The following is a 27,038-nucleotide window of genomic DNA, read 5'->3' on the forward strand; positions in this document are numbered from 1 at the left end:
GGTTATATTAACATTGTTATGATAAGTCATGTAATCTTTTCACACTATCAAAAATATATTGTCTAACAGTAAAAAGATAGCGGACTTTAGATTCCATAATTCCATTATTGTGGGTCAGTAAACGCAGATAGTGACCAATTGTTACTTAGCATGTGTAAAAATTGCGGATGTTGCAATGATTGAGTGAAACTGTTCTTCGTTGTAACACCATCCTTAGCTGATTACATCACTCATCTCAAGAAGTTTTAACTATTAATACATTTTTTATTGACCACTTACTTTAAGACGTGGTACTTTTATAGCAAAGTAATTATAGATGTACTTCTATAATTTAAAACTAAGTTTATATCCCGGTTTATCGTTCCGAATTTTGTTCAAATACACATAATAAGAGGAAATAACCACGTAACCTTTTGTCCTACAGCGAAATTTGATATAAAATCAATCACATTTGCTGGGACTTAATTTTCTTTCCAGCTGGCCAGTCAGTTAGAATGTGAATCGTACTGGCTGGTCAAAGGAAAACAGATAATACACATTTTGTAAATAACCTAGGGTCTTCTTAGAACTTTAAGCTATCGGAAATGGGGGGCCAGGGAGATCCCTATTTAGTTGTCATGAAAATCTTAACTTTAAACAAATTTCTTTGAGTTGAATTAATTCGTATCCGCCACGTGGCTTTTGACAAAAGAAGCTATTCAATCGTTTTTCTTTATTCATGAAGTTTCTCTTATTATGCAGGTGGTAGTCAAGTTCACGAGAGCCAAAATCTTCCACGAAAAAAGCTATAACACGCAGATCTTTTGTGTGGTTATAAAGCGAGTGTAGTTTGAACATAACATAACACTAACAAGGCAGAAAGTACTTACATCCGTTACTTCAAATGTCATAGCTTTTTACACAGTCAATCTCTTCTTTGAAAAACTTTTCATCTCAAGTAGTTGGACATCTTAAATACAATGTGATAATCCATGTTAGAATTTTGATCGAAACAATGCAAGTACACAACGAATATGACTGTCGTAATTTCCTTAAAATCCTGAAACTGATATCTTCGAACTTTCACATCAACTTAGTTGATAAGAGTTTTCTCAAGCACATGCAGAGCATGTAATCGAAAGCAGGAGGGATAGATCAAGTTACAAACCACTTTACTGTAAACAAGCGTGCATGACAAAATTTTCCATTTCAGAGTTTGGCGGGCTCTACGCTAGGTAACTATTTAAAAATAGCATAAATATAGTCTTTATCGAATGTTTTCAATACACTTTATGTTTGCTCAGTGGACTTGAATCCCTTTAACATAAATTCTTAAAGTGTGTTGAAAAAATACAAAAATCGTCTGTCAAAAGTCCAAATGAATGGAATATTTGCTGTAACTTAACGCCCCTCGCATAACACAGATTACAGAAAATTGCAATATTCATCATAATTTAAGGTTATCACTCGATTTTGTTCGTATAGATTATGTGTAAATAGGTACAATTATTTTACGAGATTCCGGAATAATATTCCTATATAAATAGGGGTAACTAACATGTCAGAGATGACATTAGGCGATGATCTATAATTAAGTGATAACGAATAAAAATCCATAAGTCTCTTCATTCAATAACAATGAAGATAAAATTAGGCTGTCTCTTGTAGACATGTGAAGACTAGTCAACATGTGAAGACTTAACCACTTGATTAAATATATAAAAATGTCTTTTATAAAGATGAAAATATGTCCAATATGTCTGTCATTACTGGGTCTGATGATACTCTTTAATACTTCATTTCAGCCTTTGTTGAAAATTCAATATAGTCAGATACAAACCCATTGTGGCTAAAGGAGAGTCATGTGATCACAAAGATTTGTTTATAAACGGTAATCGTCAAGAAGAGCTTGACACAATAGTACAAAGATTGCCTTATTCCAAGCCTGAGAGGATTGAGATGGGTTTCATATAATCGCATTGAGCCCCGCCATATTACTGCCGCATAAATGGCAGATGCATAGTAAATACATAAAAAAATGCAGTTATTTCCTTCCAGTCAAGTTTTCATTTTCAACTGCTCTTTTTTACTTGTCGGCTATCCTTATTTGTTTTTAATGTCCAATGATATCTTTTCATAACATTGCAAATGATCGCTAAACAAAAAAACTTGTTAGAGAACGAACCTTTGTCACAATAGGGATATCAATGGACCTATTTACTCAAATCGACTCAAATAATATTTTGTCATTAAGGCTTTGTTTTGATTTGAACTGCCAGTCCAATTTACGAGCATCCTTTAAAGTATCAAGCCATTAACACAGTAAACCAAAAACACTTAACCATTGAAAAGGATAACTATTAAAATACGAAAATCAATCTTGAAATAAAAGCATGACTAACGAGATGGCGAAGTTTGGTGCGAAGATCAACATTTGTTTTGAGTCTCATGTATCCATTGCCTTTTGTCTTTCTCTCATAGCGTTCTGTTGTTTTGCAAATATCTGTGATCTATTTTCATATGCTTTAAAGTCAGTAAATCCATCACGTCCGGAATTGATTCCCGTAATTGTTCCTTTGTCAAGTTTATTTGCCTTCTAAGAAATGTTTATGAAACCTGGCGTAAGATTTTAACCAGTTTTATTAATTTACAACAACCCATTGTAAATGAATTACTTAAAAGTGACAATTCGTTCGACGAGCACGCTATAACTTCTAAAAAAGACAAATTACTTGCAAGTTGAAATTACTAAACTAATTAATATGGCACCATCTTCAATGGAACAACAGGGTGAAACAAAAAGGTTGTTCAATTGATTCAATGACTCTATATGTATATCGTAATCAGTTTTAACCTTAAAAAACTATGAAGGCGACAGAGAGGCTATCATTTTTTTAAATAAAGTGTTGGCTTCAGGGGTGAGTCCAAAGATTTTTAAAATGGGGGTTCCAGGCCGTTATTTGTTCATTTTTTGCCCAAATACAGTTCGTAATTAACCTAATTTTCCAACAAAAGTGGAATATTCAGACCCCCAAAACACCCTTTAGATCCGTCATTGGACTTATTTTGCATTTACTATAAAACGATGTATTTTAACCATTTGTGATTACAATTTCAAGATTTTGATAAGGATATTCAGAAGTTGCTACACTTTAAAAAAAATGTAGGGAACACACTTACATATATTTATACATATATGGCAAGTAAGATTAAGCAGAATTAGGAAACTAGGCTAGATTAAAAATCCGAAGATAACAGTACGAATCTATACTGAAAGGAGCCGATTCGAAATTTTATAACACTTTATAAGACTTTCCTTACGACATGTGTATGGATATTTGCCCGGTAATGGGCACTAGAAAGCGGAAGGGAATTCTTTCTAAGCGTAACAATATATAAACATGGTTTAAATTTCAGCGCCATACTAGCGTCAAAATCGTTTACTCTTTGAGATTAAGGTAGTCACTGTGTAATTAAATTTAAAACACTTTTTTTTCTACTGAGTAAATTGCTTTAAAGTTTGTGAGATTGGAAAAGCAACAAGTTTTATATAAGAACGGGAAGATAAATCTAGAGTGTTGGATGTCTGGGTTTCGTATTGACAACAATGAATTTTCAGAATTGAATTTACTGTACAGTTCTTAATCATGAAGAGTTTAGAGACCAACCACGCAACAACAAGTACACAGGTCCTATTTTAATCATTGCATAGTTTTTGCTTTCAGAAGTTTGCCGATGGATATCTCGTTCTATTGTCTCCGATTATTCTGCAGTTCAGAGTAATAAAAACCAATTTCGACGCATCATTTCCGAACAAATGGGCTTTTACAAGAAGACATAAAAATGCCCATTTTTTACAACCATGAAATCATGAAGAATCATTTTTAATATCCCACAAATCTGAAAGAATTAAATCTTATACAATTGTTACCTAATAAAAATACAATGAAGTGTATGAATTTTATTCCTTCCTCTAGGAGTAGATGTCAATCACTTATTTCATTAAGCAATCTCTGACATTCCCAGTGGGACTTAAAAAGCCGGTTCGTGAAGAAAGATCGATCTTCCTAGGTAGTACTCTCCATTCAAATACATAATTCATGCAGCGGAGATCTATTGTAAACGACTTGGCGTCTTCAACAGCTACAAGGAAAAAACATAGTCCAAATCAGACCCGTATTCGTGTCAAAAAGTAAGCAAGATCGATGATTCTGACGACGAGTGTACGCCATAGAATTTTCTATCATTGTTTGCATATTGTTCGAATCATCATTACTGAGGAGACCGTATAGAATTACATGACAAAACATCAGTATTGTTTGAAAACTCACAATGAAGCAATGTCTTTGGTATTCTGTCTATTTGACAGTATGTTTCATGAACTTTATTGAATTACTGTTACTATTCTTTTGTACGGACACTACGGTCAACGTAAAATAAACAGAAACGCCATAAATAGAAATTCAGTCGTGAAGTATCAAGATATGCACTCGATGTAGAATAAATATTTTGAATGGCAAATATACGTTTACTTATTTTGATTATTATAACGCCTCTGTTGAAACCAGAAAACTTTAAAATTGGTATTTTTTTATTTATCGTGCTTTAAGTGATAAGAAAGCCTAAGATCCTATATCTAGGGATGCTCTTTCAGACATGGCAAAAAATCTCTTTATTTTAAACAATAGCATATTCAATATCAACGTTCCTATTATTTTCTGCTAAAAAAATAAAATTTTGCCAAATACGATCGAGCTTAAATCGAAGATTTCCTCAAATCATTCCTCAACTCAAATTTTAGCCAATCAGCATGCTTTAAATTTCAAATTTGAGGAAACGTTGAAGAATTTGATGAAAATCGCAAAATGAGACTTTTCATGAAACTGGACCCAGAAACACATCTGAATATACCTTAATAATGTTTGGCTAGTCGTTACTATGAGTACAAGTTTCGTTTCACTAAGTAAAATAAAATACCAATATGAGTTAATATAGTATTTAGGGATTTATGCCTTTCTGTCAAATGGTCAGCAGGTTATAGGAAATCATATTGAATTACTAGTATTAGGTTCTTTAATTACCTTTTTTGTGATAGGGTCATTCGGAAATGGACAAAGCAACAATAAAACACGGATATAGAGATCGATACGGATCTGCGTACACACAATGCTCTAGATTAAGTTTTCCAGGAGCGTTGCGTATTCTGCTTGTGTTAGTAACTGCACATGATAAAAAAAAAGAAATAAAGCTACAATATGTGTCCACTTGGTCTATCATAAGAATAAAAATCGATTTTATCCACACACAAAAAAAAAAAAACAAAACACCAAAATTAAGAAAGTAAATCCTAAAACCAAAATTAATTCAAAGAAAAACAAAGAACATAAATAAAGCAAGCAACAAACAAATTTGTATCGCATTTGTTTGCTTGCTTTAAACGTAATGAATAAAAAAAGCCACTCTATAACGAGAATGGATAGATTAGATATATCAAAGAAACAACAGTCTCAACGGGAATAAGTCAGCTCAAGACCACCCACGGGTTTTCAATGCTAGTATATAACCCAATACACATTCACATTTTCGAACTAGAAGGAACTCTTAAGGCACTACGAATTCGTGCTTGATCCATGTGTTGTATTTTAAGTTTTTTGAGGCTTACAAAACAATCTTAGGGGTGTGGACTAAATCAATAATAAAGTTATCCAACATACATGTAATCTGTAATCCGAACCTAATAACTTTATTAATCGCACCGACCTCCAGGCTTGATGGTTATTTAAGTACCATTCCATATAAGATTCAGTTACTGCTTATTGTAGACGTGATTAATGGCATAAACCCATCGAACAATGCTTTCCGGTCTACTCATGCTATATTTTACATAACGATAGTTCATTCTGTACTTAGATTTTTAGAAAACCATACAAGAGCTTTAAGTATTTCACACACAATATTTATAATTTGTATTTCAACAGTGCAATGTTCAACCGAATGGCAAACAAAGATTATGTTGTATGCAACTTTTTTTGTGAAAAAGAAACAAAAGTGAATTTATTGGATTTTTGACCAGAATGAATCATCTCCTGTCTGATACAGTGAAACTTGTCTAAACCGAACTCTGAATAATCAATATACCTGTCTAAACCAAACACTCTATAAAGTCATTTTATATCAATTTTATTCTAATTTGACCTTATATACACCGAACACCTGTCTAAACCAAACCAATTTTAAAGTAAAAATGCGTTCGGTTTAGACAGGTTTTAACTGTATTTATAAATATTGACACCGTAAAAAGTAAACAGCTTATGAAAGTTCTGTTTTATTCTTTATTTTAAGGAAGGAGGTTAAGTCAGTTTGATTTTTTTTCAAACGCTGTACACGCAGACTGGTTTAAAAATAAAACATAATTTATTACAGATATTTAATCAATTTTGAAATCGAAATTTTACCTCACCCAACTTACAATTCCGTACATTCATGTCTTCATAAAATACTTCGGGTTTCATTCATTGCTTCAAACATGTATTTATACCCTTTCCATTTAACTAAAGTTTTGCCTATAGAAATATAAGAAATCTAAGAGGATATATAGATTTGCAGAGGACGCTTACCCTACCGGTGCACCTGGTCCATGCTCCCAGTTTTTAGTGGAGTCCGAGTTGCTCATTTGCTTTTGTTACTTTGTATGTATGATTTTAGTTACTTTATTCTTTTGTGTATGTCTGTTTTCCATGTCTGGTCTTTGTCCCAGGATTACATTCTTTTGATTACCATTATAACCGTGGTACCCTTGATTACTCTTTGAAAACGCTAAACAATTTGATATCTTTGTTGCATGCAGCAAAACAGCCTGCTAGAAACCTTTCATCCTTTAAAATAAAAGAAAAATTATGACTGATACACTATTTGCAGCATTTTAAAGAAATTTCATACTCTCAAATGCAAACATTTTGATTGATTTTCAAATTAACTGGATACTTTAAGTTACAAAATCAGAATAATTTTCAAAAGATCAAAAGGTGTAAGTTGATCCCAGTTCCACTTTTATCTTTTTCTTTCATTTACCTAACAAGCCGTTAGGTCGTTTTTTACAATGACTTAATTAGAACATCCGCAAATCTCTAATAAGAAAAATATATTTTAGCATGATGAGAAGATATTAATACTTCTTTTACTTGAAATCAATGTTTAAAGAAAAGTTGAAACGGTTGAGGTCACGAAAGTTCTTGAAACAGAACAAAGACCGGGAACTTTCTATAATAAAATCCCTCTTTTGGTACGTTAGATAACCATAATAATCCTCTCACGACAAGAAAAAATCCATCGTCTTATTAGCCCAGGTATAATTGATGAAAGTGTCAGCTTCCATTGAACCACAGCTCGCAATCGGATATACCTGCAATTTATACTACAACAGAGCTGCTACAATGTAATCTTACTTAAAGAAATATAATTACGGAGGTTGATCAGGAAATTAGCCTAACTAGTTTGACGATATCGTGATCCGGGCAATATATCACATTTGCTTCATAGCAGGGAAAGGTTCTAATGTCAGAAATCTCGGGAAGCCCATTCTATAGGCACGTGAACTCCCATAAGTTTTTTTTTCGATTTAATTAAGATTGTTAGATGAGTTGTATGGATTCCGGAAACAGGACTAATTCCGAACCACAACTTTCGTGCTAGCACGCAGAGTTCCTTTAATATGCGACATTTTAGAAGAAGATTGAAGTCCTTCTTTATTATTTCTTCAATAAAATCTCTTATCGATCCAAATATTCCTGGATTAGTTTCGACCATAACCGAAGTCCTTTATTTACAGTTGTAACAATTTTCATCAACTTTTATTGGAACTATACAGTCTTGTCAAAACTGAAGTATTGAGTTGCAGCGATAAAAGCGAAGAATATTTATTATCATCACGCCTAATTTGGTGCTTTTCAGTTTTTATAACGAGAAACATGGGACTCCCAAGCTGTAAATCTGATGATTTTAAAAGTGAATAATAAAATAGAGTATTCCCAATCTTCACAATTATTGTCTGTAGAATCCCGGTAGATCGAGAGAAGTTGCAGTGATCATAACTTTCGCTTTCTGAATAATTTATAAACTGAAAAAGATTCAGGAGTTGTGTATCAGGGTTTTAGTATTTCCACTTTCTTCTAACTGCTCGTCAATATATTGGCTCGGCAAAGAACTTGTAATAGTAGATGTAATTTACATGGGGAAAACACTCATTTTCGACTTAAAAATTACTACTTATTTCTTAAGTGTCAGTCTTGGTAAGAATCAGGCAGTGAGTGAAACATGGTATGTAAAAACCCACTATTTTGAAAGTGTAATTTTACTATTAGCACCTACATAATCAAGGAAAAGGGACAAGACTTTCCATGTAAACTTGGCAATTTGAGTTACAATTTTATTGAAATGCACTGCAAATGAACATTTCAATGTCAAAAACCTTATTTTTTAAACATTCTATTGACAAAATTCTGAGTAAATTTAGGAATGCAGAAATCAAATAATGGTCTTTTCAAATAAAGAAAGCATTCTTGAGTAAAATTATATTGTCAGATCGGTGGAGTTTTGGGGTGCATTGTTTCTGATTTTTCCTATTTTGCCTGATTCTTACCAATATTTACACTTAAGTGTTTCAGTTTTTTGTTGTGCTGTTTTTTTTTCTTATCTTCAGTTTTCCTTAAATGTTATTGTGTTTTACTCTTTTTTCTACAGTATTTTTGTGGATCGTCTCGGTTTCTGTTCGTTCATGTCATTGGATCCTGAAGTGTCGTTACGTTCCGACGCACAGGTATTTTTGACGATATTTCGTGACCATCTAGTTTTCAGTGATGCAGCTTAATCAAAAACTAATTACTAGTATACGATTCTTAAATGTTAAAAGAAACAGGCAAAAAAAAAAAAGGTTTGACAAACCATTACTTTCACTAAAACACATGAATGCATTACATTATGAAAACCAACATTCTACAAATTCATTTTAAGGTATTTTCGACTTTCGTTATGATCACATGTTGTTGTAGTATTAAAAACCGTGAATGAATCAATAAAAACAAATTAAAGAATTTTAGACAAAACACTCATTTAAAAACTTTTACGCGATGATTTAACGGCTGAGAGGTTATCTAATTGAAACCAACTATATAAATACACACATTTAACACATACGATGACATAAATATACAAATTTAATCCAACTTTTATGTAGGGGAGGTTAAACGGAACAGCCGTTATTTTGGCTACGCCTAGGGAAAATTTTCACAAAAATTACCGTAATTATCATATTAGAAAAGGAATATTTCGTGGAGGGGTAGATTTGTACTCGTTTTAACATTGGTATGGCATTTATATTCTCATTTAACACCTCGTTGTCGCTCGGTGTAAAATAATCGAAAATAAATGCCGTACCCATGTTTAAATGAGTACAAATCTACCCCCTCCACGAATTATTTCTTAAATAAAACAACATGTGGATGGATAGTAATGGCAGAATGTCTTAACTCAACTTAACTTAGAACAAGGACCTATTTTTTTCCAGAACGAAAATTACATAAATAACCGACCGAAATAGATCGTGTTATTCTTTTCAAATGTATCATATTCAGTAATAGTCATCGCCATGACAAAAGATAACGACATATCCGAAATTCTATGACCAAAACATGGAACCAAAATTTAATTATTAATGAAACTTGATATAATTATATTACATGAAATTGGAATGGGGGAAACATTACAGTAACTTAAACAAGCTCTCCTTTCTATTTCATATGTCTCTCTGTCGACAAGGAGCAATTTGTGATTTGAAACCCGAGTTGCTTTATGTTATCAGCGAAGAAACCATTTTTATCTTGTATTACAAACAGACATTAATGGAACTTTCAATACTGATGGAACCATGAATATTTGGATCTTAATCATCACTTGAAAAAAAAAAAAGATTTTTTTTTTTATTTTCTTTTTCTACCTGATGCATAATCCATTAGTCTGGACTCTGAAATGAAGAGTTTAATTCCTTTTGAAAAAATCAAAGATTTTCTTTGTTTTTCCATATACGATGCTTTCTTCATTAGCCTTCAATTTAGTAGAAAATGTTTTTAATGCCTAAATCAAAGCCTAACTAGATCTGATCATTGTCGTAGTCCGCGACTTAAGAAACAGAATTTAATATAGATGCAAAGATGACTTGCAGGTATTTAAAAAAAACGAGATGAGAGGAGTTTGCGTCTTTAAAACTCCATCAAAGAGATCATTTTCACCCATGGAAGATAAAAGTCGAATAAGGCCAACTGAAATATAAAAAAACAAACACAGTGAAAAGGAAAGGTATAACTAAACCAATTTGAAAAAAAAATATCACATTTACTAATTATTTTGGTACTAAGTTAATAAAAACGGAACACAACGAGGAAAACAGTGAGACCATAACAAAGCATGTAACCCTAAAATAAGAAAAACACGTAAAACAAACAACATGATTTATATGATGGGAAATGTGTTCTGTTACGACCAAATCAACACAAACTATATGTATATAGTATTTTTCTCCTAGGTCTATCTGAATTGCATAAGAACATGAAAATACTATTAACAGTGCTTGCCCTAACAATCGCTGCGTAAATGCAGGTCCTACATAATTCCTTAAACTATAATTCCAGAACATATACCGAGTCGATATTTGACCTGACAGTTTTATAGATCTCATTGAAAAGTTAGTACGGAGTTTAAATGAACCTCTGACAGCACATGTATAATATCTTTAATGGAACCGTCTACATCACTGATACTCGATACAAAACACAATCAGAGTACATTCAACCATATAGAATCTTGTGTTCCGAAGTCTACGACAACTTAGTAGGCAATATTGCTTTTTACGTCTTCTGGAGACAAAATGTCAAGAGGTGTTTACTTTCGTCCGGATATGGGCAGATAACTCCCATCGTGCATAATTGCCCAAAGATTCGACATTTTTCGTTCATTCACACTCCATACTGCCAAATAATTCAGGAGTAATTTTGTTTGTGCATTTTTGTTTTTTGTTTTTTGTTTTTTTTTTGTTTTTTTTTTGTTGGATATTTTGTTGAAAGGTGCAACAACCCTAGGTGGTTGTCCGAGGTCAATCTGCAATACTTGCAGAAATGAAGTGATGCACCATGATTGGCCATTTCTTGAAGAACATTTTTACAACTCTATGGTGAACAACTATGCGTCAGACAACTATGCGTCAGTGTCACTTATATCGCAAAACACTACCAAGAGACTTAGAAACCACATGATTAATTATTAAAGCAAACAGGATGACCTTCTTAAATCTTTTACCAACGACTTCAAAACCAGTTTTTCGTGTTTAACAAAAGAGCATTTGTTAATTACAAAATACCATTGATTTGTACAATTGATTTGTGTATCAAGACCTACATTTTTTCATTATTTTTTTTATCTTTTATATAAAATACCTCTCATTAATAAAAGTGTCTTGTACAGTTTATGTTTATTCAAAACTGGAATTTGTCACTAAACTGATCTTTTGTTGGGGTTTCCTAACTCGTTCACGATTAATTTCATGTCTAAAAGCTAAATAAATTTATTCTGCAATCCCAAGGAGGAATTCACGATATATAACTACAATGGATCATAAAATAAATTTATAACTGGAGGAAAATAGATAAAATTTCTTTTAATTTAGAATATTAAAGTTGAAATATTGATCATGTATCTTAATCTCAGCTTCATGAAAGGGTGTAATGTAACCTATCTTCGTTATTTACTTTATCCATAAAGCACAAACATTAATAAATATTTCCATTGGAACACAACAGAAAGCTACATTAATGGATCATTGATTTCATTTAAATTAAAATTTGCATATCGATGGTGAACACAAAAGCATGCATTTTCTGATACAAATAACCATTAAGTTTAAAAGCAAGAAAATGGATAAAAAATTGGTTTTTGATAGAGCATTTCCGTATAAGAGTACTTGGTCTCTATACTCTGTATTCACGATCTTTTAAACAATCAATTACCTCTATCCTGAAAGTGGAAAATAGGAACGATTTTTCTAACGTTTTCCTCAATAACTATAGAAGAAATACCACATTCGTTTTAATAAGAGGCCTTTTGAATGAAACATGGATGATGATATCGATGCAATATCGATATAATTGCATTATTTAAAACAATAGACCCAAATAATATGATATAAACAAAGTCTGGCTCTTTCGTATATTTTTAACATATGGCAGTCACAATTAATTTTTTGTTACATATCAAATTTTATGATTTTGTAAAAACATTATCTTAACAAAAGTTAGAAACAAAGATATTTCTAATAAAGAAGGGAGATTCTAGTTCACATTTGTAAACATATTTTAAGAGTAAACAAGTACTGCCGTTTAAAAAAGATAGCCGACGCAGTAAAATTTTGTTCCTTTTACTTCTAAGTTCCTACTTTTTTTCCTAATTTTAATGAAAATAACACGACACGTAATTTCAAAATTTTCTATACAGTTTGTTCGAACCCACTAAGTTATCAGTATTTGGCCAATCCGAAAACAGAATAGCGATCATATCTATGGAATTGCGTTTCCATAGAAAAGAGTCCTTAAGGTCAAAGGGTAAACAGCGAAACTATACCAACTGCGTCGAAAAAAAAATGAATAACCAGACTGCCAAACCGTATATCTAATACAGGTGACCTAATAACAAAAAGGCATAGATTAGGCCGACACAGACAACGGAAAAAAGAGTTCACAGTTTTGTAAAAATACAAGATATTTCACAAATATTCTAAAAGTAAAAGTGAACATAAAAAAAGTTACAGAATTCCAGAAAAGGAGCAAAGGCGTTCAAACTCAGAACTGGGTTGACACACAATATGGAATATCTAAAGATAAAAAAGTAACAAAAATGGAGTAAAAAGCGTTTAAAACTGAGGTGAGATAACACAACATGGAATATACAAGGGGAATCGGTGACTTTAAATTCATATTTATATTGAATTAAAAGTTCGTTTTTATCCATTTACGTTATTTCCCACTCTATTATCATGAAAGCAATTTAATACGCCTGCCTAAATATCCCTTATTATCAACACTTGCGTCCATAAACGTCATATATAATATACCGTTTATCGCAGGAAATACCATTTTAAATTAATATTCAAACACACCATGGTATTATAGATAGTGAAGTTCTTAATTTATTAATAAGACAGATGAATTATTCAGTAAAGAGACACTAAAATATGCAACATGTGTTTCCAAATAAGAATTTAAAGTTATGACCATATTGTCAATATATATTATGTTTGTCAATAGAATAATTTGGATAATAATTTTCATATTTGATATCGTGTCAATGTAAGGCAATTTTACACTGATTATCATAAAAATGCAACTGCATGTAGAGTACAGAAGCTAGAAGATGTACGCTGCAGTCACGATACACCCACAGTTGTTCCAAATTTGTTTCCAGATGTAATTCCATAGCCTAAAGGTCGGCATATAGTGAACAAATTTGCAGCATTATTTAAAACATTGCGTGGTATTTAAAGAATTATCTTTTCTATATTTTTTCTAAAGACTGTTAGAGTCTATAGTTTTTATTATTTTTACAAAACACAACGGTTCGTACTTCACACACGTTGTTTGAAATTTAACAATATTGTACTGTCTAGAGTTCACTTCTGAAGAAAATGAAGGGTAATAAAAGAATTACCTATCTGATCAAATATAGGCAGTAGTCAAATGGAATAAACAAAAGAAAAGACCGTATAACAAACGGCAATATCAAGGTAAAAACCAGAAAGTAGGAAATCATCGCAATGGTCCATATGCATTAGCATACCCCAATATTTATGAATATTCTTTGCCAGCTGCTTAATCTGGTTCAAAAACTGGTTCCCTGTCAATATCATAAGCGACCCAAAGATCGCTACAACGTACCCTTTTTCAAAACATATCATACACATGTCTATGCGTGTTTTTAGCTGTATTAGAACGGGAAGTTTACATTTAAAGATAAAATGATCGGTTAGCATTGAATTTATGTAATATTACCCAGTCTCCGATTCAAACACTGGCGTTCGTTACAATTGATTATATAAAAGTCATATGTATTATCAGTACACCGATATCTATATATAGACAATCGGGTCATAACGGTTACGAAAGAGTACGCAATAATCTCATGGGAACCAAGATTTTTGCTGAAGTTCCCCGATTTTAGAGCACATCGCATTTGTACCATTTCGGATGTTTAAAGTATGCCAAAATCAGTGACAGTGAATATTTGGTGATTAGCGACTTTGAAGACTTCAGTCCTTGATTATTGTCTTTAATTCACTGTATTGGTCATTTTGAACTACTTTTCTATTACACTCTAAGTAACACGTAGAAAACCTGAAACATGATTCAAATATTTAACTGAAATTTGAATCAAAAGGAATGTTAAGTTTTCCCTTATACTATTTCAATTACTACCATGGTGTTTCCTCAAAATGCGTTGATTTTCAATGTGTAAAAAACTATACAGACAATTATATTTTCTTATGGAATTAAGGAAGTAACCTGAAAACGTCGATAAAGGTGGAAAAAAAATGGCCTACGCGTATTTTCACATTCGAATAATCTTATCAGAGACAGGGCTGCTTGTTTAATATGACTATCCATCATAGATGCATATGTATGCCAATGTTACTACATGATGACATCCTACTTAGATAGTTTGGTTACTGTATTTTCAAATATCAGCTGTTAAGATCACAACACAAAATATTGTAGTATATAATTCCAAACTATGTCTTCTTTATATAAAAACAATTTGTATCATATATATATATATATATATATATATATATATATATATATATATATATATATATATATGTATGTATGTATGTATGTATTTTCCTTGTCTTGTAGATGAACGTCCCAGAATAAAAAAAAAATCAACTGTCAACATTATTAACTTGAATTTGTAACTTTACACATAACTAAAATTCTTTGTAAAAGAACACAATCTATACGTAATCGTTGTATTTGTAACATCTGCAATTTATCACAAATACACTGAAATAGATTCTTTCATGTAGTTTAAATTTTCAATGTATTATATCATGGTACGATTGAATCTCCAAAGAAATGCAGTAGAACAATACACTTAAAATTGAAGGTATAAAAAATCTTTTCAGTAAAAAACTTTCTATTGAAGTTTGGACATGACATATTGAAGTTCTAATATGAAAATTGCTCCTTGTTAATCTTTCCTTGAGTTAAGCTATCTATCCAAAAAAAAGTACAATATACAATTTTCTTCTTTCATCCCAAGATTTCAGACTGCCCTCTTGTCTCAACTACAACTGCGGTAACCCCCTTTTCCGTCTTTGAACAGGATACGTTTTTAAAATTTTGTGACTATAACAAAATAAACTTTGCAGTCTTTGGTATATTCAGGTAGGTTCCGGTGGTTGGAACCCACCTTTTTGTTTGAAAACTTTGTTAATATGGTTTGTTTTTTTTTTTCAACAAATACTGAACATCCCTTTCCAAAATTGCTGCAGCTTAAAATCAGCACAAAAAAACAGCTTTGCTTTTTCCTTGATGTAATCACTGTAATGTTTGTTAAACTCATATAATTGTTTTCGTTTGATCTTGAAAGTCGTTTCCATCTTTCTAAACTTTATCCATATATGATATTTTGAAGTAATTGTAAAACCGGTTTGAATTGTTATACTACTACTAATTACAACACATGTTTTCCAAAAATCAAATGGAAAATGTTCAAAGTCTTGATTTGGAATTTATTATAGGTTTATATATACACTGTCAAATCTGTTTACAACACAACCATATGTATATGAAGTTGTTGTGTTTATTACCTTCTTATATTTTTATTCTTACTTGCAAGGAGTTCAATTGATATACAGGCAACTTCAGACTGTGCAACAATTATTATAATGAACATCAAATATTTATACATCCATTTCCGATTGGTTGGAAATTACTTAGTAGGCAACCAATTACATTACCATGATGTCATTGCCGATTACTCACGCAAAAGAAGACCAAGTAGTTTTGCAACAACTAACATTATGAATTTCCCAATTAAATATTTTAAGTACAAAGTTGTCCAAATATCATAAATATATACAATTATTGTGAATTGATTCGACTGAATTATTAAGGTATGCAACAAAAATGTTAAAATAACAAGTTTGAAAAAAAAATCAGCAGGAAAAGTTTTGATTTTATTCAAATACACAACGATCCTTCGACTGTTTGGTAATGCATATGGAGTTTCTCTGTTATATTGCTAAAATTGTTTACTTTTCTTGGATTTCCATTTTCCATACACGAAATTACACGTTCAATGACAAAAAACGTTAAGAATTCATCATAATATTCGAATGGAATATATCTTCATCAATTGATTATTGATACAATCGATTTACTTAGTCCAAGAACTTTTTATTACACTTATATTTATTTAATGAAGATGATTTCCTCGTAGATTTACTTGCAATAATCACAATAAATTTGCGTGGTAATAGCAACATTCGTTTTTTTCTCTTTACTTATATATGACAAATGGCATTTCACTTCTTGACAAAATAAAACAATTGGAGTCTGATGTAAACATCAGTACAGAATATCATTGATTTGACAGAAAACGTCGTCAATATTTAAAAATTGCGAGGATATAGGAGAAAAACCTCTACTGCGTAGTTTGCATTGGAGATAATCTCTTTCACGTCATTTGATTCAAAATTATGAAAAAGATTAATAAACTTACCTTGGAGAATTTAGATGGTTCCATACTTTCAGAGAAGACTTTTAAATGGAAATGAAAACCGCAGACGACATTCAAAAGAAAACCACAAGAAAAAGTAAATCAACTTTCAAACAGTATCGAAGTGAACCGCTCAAGTGCAACGAATAAACATTAGAACAATCTATTAATTGAGTCACACTGTTCATTTCTTCTAATTAATGAAGAAAAATATTTGTCCTTCTTACACTCTCGTCAAAAAATCATATAGGTTTGTTGGTACTAATTATTCTCAACATCTGTTCCGTTTTCGAATCATTTAGAACGCATGCGGTTGGTTCTCCGAGTTGGAAACAATGACTATCTGGATTCTATTACGTTATAGGCCCAGCCTATCAACGCTGTACAATCCGATTTGAAATAAAAGTTTGTGATATTGATCGTTAATATGAGTTCACCATACAAATATCCTTTTCCTTAAACACGTTTCATAAATCTGAGATTGAGTGATGGAATAAGAGGAAAAAGTTTTACCTTTGTTTTACTGCTTAAAGTGTAAACTGGACAGTATAAAACTATTGATCAACTATCCAGAGTGGATGTATTGTGAAAACTTACACAGATGAAGCTGGGACGTGAGTAAAGATACATTTTATTGTCTAGGCTTGTCTAAAACTAATACTTCAAATTCGAATAACTTCGATATTGTATTTAGCCTCTATAACTTTGAATTTAAATTAACAAAGGACGTCAAGTATAAGATTGTATATTTAAATAATACAAAAAAAAACAATTGACATTTTTATCCCACTAATATTAGCATATATGATATGTTCAAATTATAGCAAATAAGCTATGCACCGAAATAGATATCAAATTTTATATAATTTAATTAAATCCTGGACCACATATATGTTGCTGGATTTGTACGTTATGTTGACTTTTAAACAACTTTACATTGTTTCAAAATGAAAAATCAAACTATTATATATTTTACCACGGAATGTGGTATAAACTATGGGAAACAAATTGTGTATCAATCCTAAATTAGTTTGTGAAACAACAGCTGTAATGCTTCATTTCACAAGAAACCTTTTAAGGTTGTTATTTTGATCGAGGCAATTTTGATACTTTTCTTAATGGTTATGTTCTTTTTTTTTTCGTTATAGAAATTATTTTAGCCTGAAACTGTTTCTTTTGTTTTTGTCGATCAAATAATGAGGTTAGCCCATTGGATACTGTCGTTATACACGAAATATTTTGAATTTTATGTACTAGTATATGATTAAGAAAGGCGTTTTATTATTTGTTTCAAATTTCGTAATACAAGGATATAGGTTTATCGAGTACTTAATTTTTCATTCATCATAATATCACCTTATTAAAGAAACTTCTAAAAATGTGAAAAATAAAAAAAAGTTTTGATTTTTCCGATTTGATGAATTTTGCCTTGTCATTATGGTGCTTTTTATAAGTATGGGGTGAATGGGTTTTAAAACTTAATGTACAATTTGGGATAAGATTATGATGTGAACATATATAACTTTTACTTTCAGATAAAAACTAACACATCTCCTCTTAAGAATGGAAAACTATATTGGATATATATGTCTATAAAACACTTTTGTTTGAATATTGTGATAAATCTGATCATGTAAAAACCAATATTTATTTTACCATCAAAATAAATAACACTTTGGAGGAAAATATCGAGCACTTTCTTCAGTGAAGAAAAATCAGTATTTATCGATATCTTTTGTGTATAACTTTCTCTTAAAAAATCCTGAAAATATATTACAGGTCTCTATATATTCTTTTCGTAATCAATGCTTTTTTTTCTCTTTTTCTTATCGTAATCTGTTTCAAGGCTTTTTTCTCTTTTTATCTGCTGAAACATGTGCTATATATATATTTGCTATCCTTTTTAATCTAGTTGAAGCTTTTCCTTTTTTTCTAAATTTAATGAATTTGGTAATTGTTATTGTCGTAGATTACATTATTACCACATACATGTATAAGGTAAACCCTAATGAAAAATATGTACAGAATGAAGTGGTCTCAATCTTTTCTTGATTTTAACCTTACGTTTTTTTAAATAGTTTATTATAATAACTGGGTCAACAAATAACACAGAATAATCAATTAAAAAGTTTTAACAATAGATCATTACTTTAAAGATATCTAGAAGTTGCATTGCATAATTTCATTTGGGATGGATGGTAAAATGAATCTTCATAAACTAATACTATTAATGCCTATGAATCTGAATTTGATAAAATTGGAATTTTAGACGAATCATTTTTATTACAAAATTTTCTTTCTTTAGATTTGAACAGACCTGTGATATTTATAACCGAAATTTGCGGTAGTACAAAACACAGCCCTGGGACTTCATTCCTTGTATTAAACATGAGACTAGCCCATTTGACATGCTCATTCGGTGCTGGTATTTGATGTTTTTGGTTAAGAGTACTTCTTGTATATAATTTATTTTTGAATGAAACCTCATGAGTATTTTGTTCTAATATTGCTGATATGAGGGTACACATTGAAACAAGTGTACACCATACCGGGGGTTTCAATTTCTATATGATTGGTATTTTTTGTATTTGTATATGTTAGCAAACGTCCACCTTATGATAGTTAATCTATACCGATGCTCAAACCAGCGTAAGTGCATTTTTCTTTGTCGTTAAATTTTGACTTTAGACATGGTTTGTAATGGCCTTGGAACCTATTTGAATATTTAATGTGTACACCAAGGACAGAGTAAAACACAAGACCACTTCTTTCTTTTTGACAATTACCTTTAGTATTTTGTATTGACTTTTTATGAGCAACTCGGCGGGTGTTTCTAGAAAAACAGAGGAGGCATACCCTACCGGTGCACCTGGTCCATGCTCCCAGTTTTTAGTGGAGTCCGAGTTGCTCATTTACTTTTGTTACTTTGTATGTATGATTTTAGTTACTTTATGTTCTTTGTTGTGTGTGTCTGTTTTCCATGTCTGGTCTTTGTCCCTGGATTACATTCTTTTGATTACCGCTATAACCTTGGTTCCCTTGATTACTCTTTCTTAACCAGACCTGGTTCTACAAAACAAAACCATAACTGACCTATATAGCCGTCTTCATTCAATTTTTCTCTACTGGTCATTTTTTTTTATTACTTACCGATGGTAAACTAATGTAATAACAAATAATCATAATTTTATGAAGAAGACCGACAAATAATCAACGGACTGGCAAAAATCGAGAGTAAAGTGGAAAAAGAAATAATCCACTAATTTCCTGATTTGATTACTTCAATAGTGGCTATACATGTTTTGGTGAATGTTTGTGTTGCGCACACAACGGTCAATATGGATGAGCAGTAAAATTATCTTGACCAAGAAAGTAAATTGATGTGTACAAGAAAGCCAAGGCCGACGCAATGGTTCGTTTCCTCACTTATTAAACGATGCAAATAGGGCTTTCAAAATTCTTTGCCCTTATTCAAATCGAACGTCGTCTGACAGCTGGATAACGTTATTTACCGACTTTCTTGATATTTGCACTTCCTGAATGGGCTGTCTGCTACGTCTAGGTTGAGTTGAAAACGCCGGACACTATTTGCAGGTTGGTGAACAAGCTGTCCCATTTCCTTCGTTAAAATAATGCCCATAGCACAACGATATCGTCGAGCCAACCAACTTCACATTGTTTTAACTAGTTCTTTTAAAAAAATTCCCATTACATTATTTTAGTTGGTGTTTATAACACTTAAAGATCCCACGTTGCCCAATTGGCCATAAAGTATAATCGATTCGTGACGTATTTGAATGACCTTATTATGATTTTTTGTCTGTGAATAAAATGATGGAGAAATTGGCCAAAGTCCTGTGAAATGTATTTCGGCCAATATCGCAAGTGAAACACAGAGTATATTTAACGATTAACACATATTTTTTACAGAAAGACTGCAATTTATATTGGTAAAAATCAGGATAACAATTTTTTTCATCCACTGAGACTAATCCTTCTTGAAAATATTTATCATTTATACATCTTTAAAGTTTATTTCCTCTTTCTGCTTGATTCATAATAAAATCTATATACCTAAGCCTTTCTTGGTAAAAAAAAAAACCCTTAAATTTGACACGGTCTTGAAATCAAAGATAATGTTTAAAGAATATTTGGTTAATCATCTTACATACTTGCAGATCTCATTATCAGATACGGATATAGGTATTTGAGAATGACCAAATATTGGGTGCGCACTGTTACGCTCCAGTGGTTGCTTTTATTTTAACAATTTATCTCGAAAAACTGGAGGGTGCGCGCCAGATGTATCTGCCATCGATAATATAACGTAAATTAATAATAGGTAATAGAAAAGAGAAATCTATCGATTATAGCATTTATATGATATTAAATTGGCAATTTTTGTTTTGTTTTCATTGGCAAATGAAGTTAATATTAAGCTGAACTAAACACTGAAACATGAATACATTAAAAAAAAATCCAACATGTTGACAACGACGATGATTTGATTGGATAGAGTGTTTCGTTTTTATTTAAATATAAGAAAAAATATTCTTATGGATAAATTAAATCCGTAATATTAAGTTGTTTTTTTTTATTATGTTCACCGTTAAGGACGTATTATGAGACAAAAATGCTATTTCACTTGATTAAATCATGCCAAACTAAAAATAGCCTTTCAAAAAAATTAAATGATAAAACAAAAGGAATGCGGTAGTTATTGGTCGGGTAGACAAAAGTTATTTCACAGAAACATTGCGTATATTAGATCATCAAATCGAAATCACTCACCTCGTGCTCGTCAGGCGACGAAGTTAAGGTCATCCCAGTGTCTGTAATTCGTTCCCAACATTCCTCGCACAGTGGAAGTTGAACCATGAGGTCAATTTTTTCATTAAAGGCGCACTGTCCGCCATAGACAAGATTGTCTTCTTCGTTCAACAGAGACATATCAGCTAGCCTTGTCATTTCGGAATCAGACTCTTCTATATAAACAATATCTATTCATATAATTCTAATTTATTGAAATTGATCATATACTCTGGACAATGTTAAAAAATACTTTCGCTATATAAAAATATACAAAAATATTGAATATCTGTTTAGTTGCTGCTCATGAAAGTGTTAAAGTCGAATAGAATGTAGACTACAATGTTCCTTAGGGATGTCTATCAACACTCAGGACCATAAACTACAGAAATATATAGTGCTATAGGCTTTCTAGTATTATTAACAACATAAACCAGATACTGAAAAGTTGAATACTTAGAGCCCTTGTGAATTATTGATACTTGGGTAATTTTAGCTAAATTGTACACTCTGTAGGGCCGTAGATAGCCGTTATATGATGCATAAAGCATTAGTTGTGTTAAACATTTAGGTCATTTTACTTATAAAATGTTTATTAAACGAGATAAATTCATTCAATATTTTTGTCAGTGGTATCGTTTGAATCCTGATCCCCTTGAGACTAACTATATCTATCAAAATATTGAGAACTTAAAAAAACGTTTTTTAAAGAATGCATCTATAGGATGTCTTACTATGTTATTCTATAGTAACTTACCCTCACTTTTGTCATTATCCATGGATGCGTGATGAGACTATTATGATAAAACTGAAAAAAATCCTCTCAGAGTCATGAATTTTCCCTATTGTTTTATCGCTATACGATTTTCGTTTAAACACCATGTATGTAAAAGAAACCATTCACAATAGTTGTACATGGTTATATTTCAATGAAACAATACTTTCCGGTCTAGAAGGCTTTGTTAACCAAAAGCTTTAAACTACATTGATTTTTAAAGTTAAAAAACAGAACAAGTACTATCTTTAAAAAAGATAACCGACGCAGTAAAATTTTGTTCCTTTTACTTCAAAGTTTCTACATTTCTGTCCAGAAAATAACACATATGGCACGTCGTTTCAAATTTTCTATACAGTTTTTTTCGAACGCCACTAAATTATCAGTATTTGGCCAATAGTGAAACAGAATTGCGATCAGGTGTCTCATGTTCGAAAATTTTGGTTGATTATAAAGAAAATCACTGAAAATCAGAAGAGCCCACTCCCTTCCCTCCATTTTCGGAATTTCTGGATCAGTCACTGACATGCTACAGGCACGCATTATCATTTCAACATACCTAACACTTTATTTTATGTGAAAAAAATATTGTTTTCATTGTTTTTGTATAACAAAATATAAAAAGAACATAATGACATGGAATATTCTGTTAACGATGATACTTTGACTTACTTTTGAATAACTTATCAGCTTGATTTGGCTTCCTTTTTTTCGATATTTTATATTTTTGTTACTTATTGTATATCCTTGTTTTGGAATCTTGACTTTCAACGCTTTTTGCTTTTAATGCTGTTTATGAGAGGTTACTCCTTGAAACACGTGTGCAGCAAACCGGAATTTACAATTATATATATATTGGTATTTTTGTATTATTTATTGTAAATACTATCTAATTCACAGTATGTAATGATAGGTATATATAGTAAGAAAATATACATAGACATAAACATTTTTAAAATTGTTTAGAAACAAATTAACGATGGTACAACTATATGGTTTGCCTTATTTAACCTAATTGACACCTACATCTTGTAAGAATGTCAATATCACACTGAATTGTATTGCTGTGTTGTTGCCTGTCTGAAGATGATTGACACTTTACAGCAGAAATCTACAGCCCTTACTGTCGATGTTATTTGCTTCTTCTCCAATCAGAATGCTAACCGCTACATAGTTGTGTTTCTACGAAACTGTAATAACATTTGTTGGCAGAAAATTAAAATATAGGAAATACAAAAATCATTGATCAGTGTGTTGGAAAACTGTAATTTACTCTTTGAGAGAGCAATCATTGGTTAAAATAGCACAAGTAAGAAAGCAACATTTTATAACATATGAAGTTTATTATTTGCATACAAAGCTCTTTAATGGATTTGCTAAACTGTTTCACAATTAACAAATACTTCAGTGGAGGCCCAAATTTCGAATTAGTATACGTGTTCATCAATAAAAACCACTTTTAACAATTTCTACCATATGTTACAACTTCAGTTTTGAAAATGATACTATAACGACACATGTATGCAACAGTTACATCGATTTTCTCTAAACTCTTTTCGTCATTTTGCAGATATATATTAAAATTTTCAAAATATCCATATTTAGAGTTTTTTACTTTAAAACGTATCTATTTATTTGGTTTTACGTCGATTCGTGCAACAAAACACTTGTTATCCTAGAAACTCAATATCTACCATGAAGATATGGCAACAGATGGAAAGATACTTTTATTACAATTTTAATTAAACATTCTATATTACGTGTGACAGGTGCGGGTTCATATAGGAGAAAGAAAGATAAATAATGGATGTTAATTACTAAGAATTATGTCAAAATGAGACGAACAATCGATTTTTATATCCTATTAACTGTTCCTTTAATTTCTTCTTCTCATGGAATTTCTAAGATCTTCTTAGTAAGAGGTGATGACATCAGATGTACCTAGTGCATTAGTAGTGTCAATTCTTGGTTGTCTTCATAACACTAAGTTTATTCGTATGGTATGGCTAATTGTCGTGGAAAAAGGGTGACAACATCAGATGCACCATGTTTCCTTATTAGACTTAAAGATCAAATTAACGCATTTGGAAGTTTGGACAGTAGTTTATTTTTCTATTTTTACCGAAGATTGACTGTAATACAGTAGTTTTCGTCAACCTGCAACTTAAGGAAGTAGACCTAGGGTAAGGGACACAACTCTTACAAATCATTGGAACGTTTGTATTCAGCATTTTACATTAACTTCATGTAAGCATCAAAGTAACTTGGACTGATTTCATTCTGCTTCAAATGAAAGCTTGATAGGCTTTGGTTAAATTGAATATGATACAAACATATTACTGATTTCAAGAGTTATGCCCCTTACCCTAGTTCTAACTCCTTGAGGAAAGCTTGACATACAGTTGTCATTAATATAGTTAAATATTTATAAGCAAAGTTGATCGTCATTAGTGGTTTGGGGACTATTTATTTGTCATTTCTTCAGAATGTAACTTTCAATGTAAAACAAGTTAGAGAATTAATATAAAGATATGGCTTACATAAATTCATTTTCAAATGTTTATCTTACAAAAGAAACCGAAATCTTCCGAATTGATACTAAATTCTTGATATTGAAAATAAGTATAATGTGTCCCAAGTGTATCGTTTATATTTTTGTTTTACCACCAAGTAATTCAGAATATAAGATTACCCTAGAATAATTTCTATTTAATCAATACATTATATCTTCCATTTCTTTTAATTTTTGTTGCACTACCTTTCTGCAATGATTACCGAAAAGTCAAATGTGAGGACAATATAACGTATTAGTCTAAGGACTTGCCAAAGTATGATGTAGGCGTCCCATGGGTAGTGATGTAACTGTACTGAAAGATTTTACCGACTTACCTAATATAAAATGGTTATTTTTTCACAATCCATTTCATACTTAGTGGCATCTTGCGCTGTATATATCATTTCTTATCTGTGAAGAATTACCTCAAAGTTACTGTTCGTCTGTAAGTACGATATTCTAGCCTTGTCCTGTAAATATTATCATGTATATTTTACTTTGTTGTGGTAATAGCATTGGTTAGCTGTTCTCTGCGCTTTTTTCAGCTTTGAACCAAATCATAAGTGAAAAAAAATATATATTACTATTTCTGTTTTCTGAATATATTTGTACCCAAAACATTGTACAAAACTAATAACAATTTGTTCTATTACCGGTATCAAGATAATAGTCGTAAAAATTACATTATGCTCTGATATGAAAATGTTTGATTTCTTCGCTGCTATTCTTTTGAAGTGAGAGACAACAAGAAAGGGGAGTGAATTAGTATGCCAGATGGTCTTTAGCAATAAGCTTTTAATGTTAAAAGTATGGTCAACAAATAGGAAAACTTGTAATCATGGTTCTAGGTTTCACAACACAAGGTCCATAAATCCATAGCAAAAGATTTTATGGAATTTTTATTGTAAAAATAGTTAAGCCCCTTTTGTTGCTAAATTAAATGTCTTTGAAGTTATTTACGGGTTAAGTTTAGCTGAAAAAAAACCCAAAAACACTACAAGATTCTTGTGATTTGCTTATTTACTTTTGTGTTATCTCTATTTTGCTATATATGTCATTTTCTTGTATTGTTTCTCTGGTTTATGTCCTTTTAAGAATCGGGCTTGTATAGCTAAATGAATGCAATCCACACAAAGAAAACTCTCTTGTCACAAGTAACAGAACTGTGATAGACGGTACGGAGGAATATAATTTTTCGAATTTCGTAGTTGAATGAAACCAAAAATTGACGGGAAATTTTTGCAGTATTTAATCAACTTTTTTTAAATGATCGATTTCCGTTCACAATTCTGGATCTGAACCATAAAGTGTATAGCTGTTTCTAAGGAATATTCAAGAAATTCCAGCAAGAAAAAGTTTAGAAAAATATTTATGGTTTTTTATTGTTTCCATTGAAATTGCCTAAATCATACATAAATGTGTACTTAATCTATATCCCACGTGGAGTAGTCATTCAGTGTCTGTGACATATTCTTTCGCAAGTTAGGTACAACAGAATTTTCCTAGCGGAAGTATACACTGGGCATGCACAACGGCTACTTTGCAGTTTAGACAAAATGGCCTCTATTGCTACTTGTTGTTCGAAGATAAGATTCTTTATCACAATTTAGAAACTTCTTTTAAGAATATCTAAGAATAAAATTTGGCTTGAGCTTTTTGTGTAAAAATGCACAATGTTGCAAAAGATAATGTCAGTAGTTCGTTCGTTGTCAAAGACTTAAATATGTTTAATAATGCTTGCATTTCTTCTTTTGTTATTTCGATTGAACAGCAATTCATTTATAATTACTGTTCCATAATCATATTTTTAAAGCGAGAAATGAAAATGATTTTGACAGAACGATTATATTCTTATAAATGGTACATTTCCTCTTGTAAATGATTGATATAAAACTCATTGGAAACTATTTCCGAAATATCACGTACGTGTCAGTCATTCGGTAAATTCTCACTTATCTTTCCAACTAGGTGCTTTTCTTTGTATTTCAAGCGGCAAAATTCTATTGAATTGTCAATATTTTAGCACGCTCTATTTTAACGCGTCACGTATTTGCATGGTATTAAGATGTACGGTCAGACGAATTAAATTTCGAAGTATTTCTC

General features: G+C 31.3%; 1 protein-coding gene and 1 long non-coding RNA gene across 8 annotated transcripts in view; one reads left to right on the forward strand and one right to left on the reverse strand.

Moving 5' to 3' along the window:
• LOC148628611 (tetraspanin-1-like) overlaps positions 1-22,488 on the reverse strand; it is a 43,422-nt gene extending 20,934 nt beyond the window's left edge. The window contains exons 1-3 of one of the 6 annotated variants that reach the window (XM_088590975.1): positions 16,801-16,939; positions 3,911-4,122; positions 870-949 (exon numbers count right to left, since the gene is read on the reverse strand). In XM_088590975.1, the coding sequence (XP_088447101.1) occupies positions 870-890 (21 nt within the window). In that variant the 5' untranslated portion in view covers positions 891-949; positions 3,911-4,122; positions 16,801-16,939. Of the gene's footprint in view, positions 1-869; positions 1,221-3,910; positions 4,123-16,800; positions 16,968-21,588; positions 21,783-22,363 lie in introns of those variants that run through there. The other 5 variants (XM_088590937.1, XM_088590984.1, XM_088590954.1 and 2 more) reach the window with 5 other exon arrangements.
• Positions 17,253-27,038, forward strand: part of LOC148628612 (uncharacterized) — a 77,250-nt gene continuing 67,464 nt past the window's right edge. The window contains exon 1 of one of the 2 annotated variants that reach the window (XR_015924041.1): positions 17,253-17,411. This is a non-coding gene — a long non-coding RNA (uncharacterized LOC148628612). The remainder of the gene's footprint in view (positions 17,412-27,038) is intronic. The other variant, XR_015924038.1, reaches the window with a different exon arrangement.

The sequence above is a fragment of the Perna viridis genome, chromosome 1 (genome assembly GCF_037379345.1).
Source record: "Perna viridis isolate PV_CMFRI_1.1 ecotype Kerala chromosome 1, ASM3737934v1, whole genome shotgun sequence".
Classification (NCBI taxonomy): domain Eukaryota; kingdom Metazoa; phylum Mollusca; class Bivalvia; order Mytilida; family Mytilidae; genus Perna; species Perna viridis.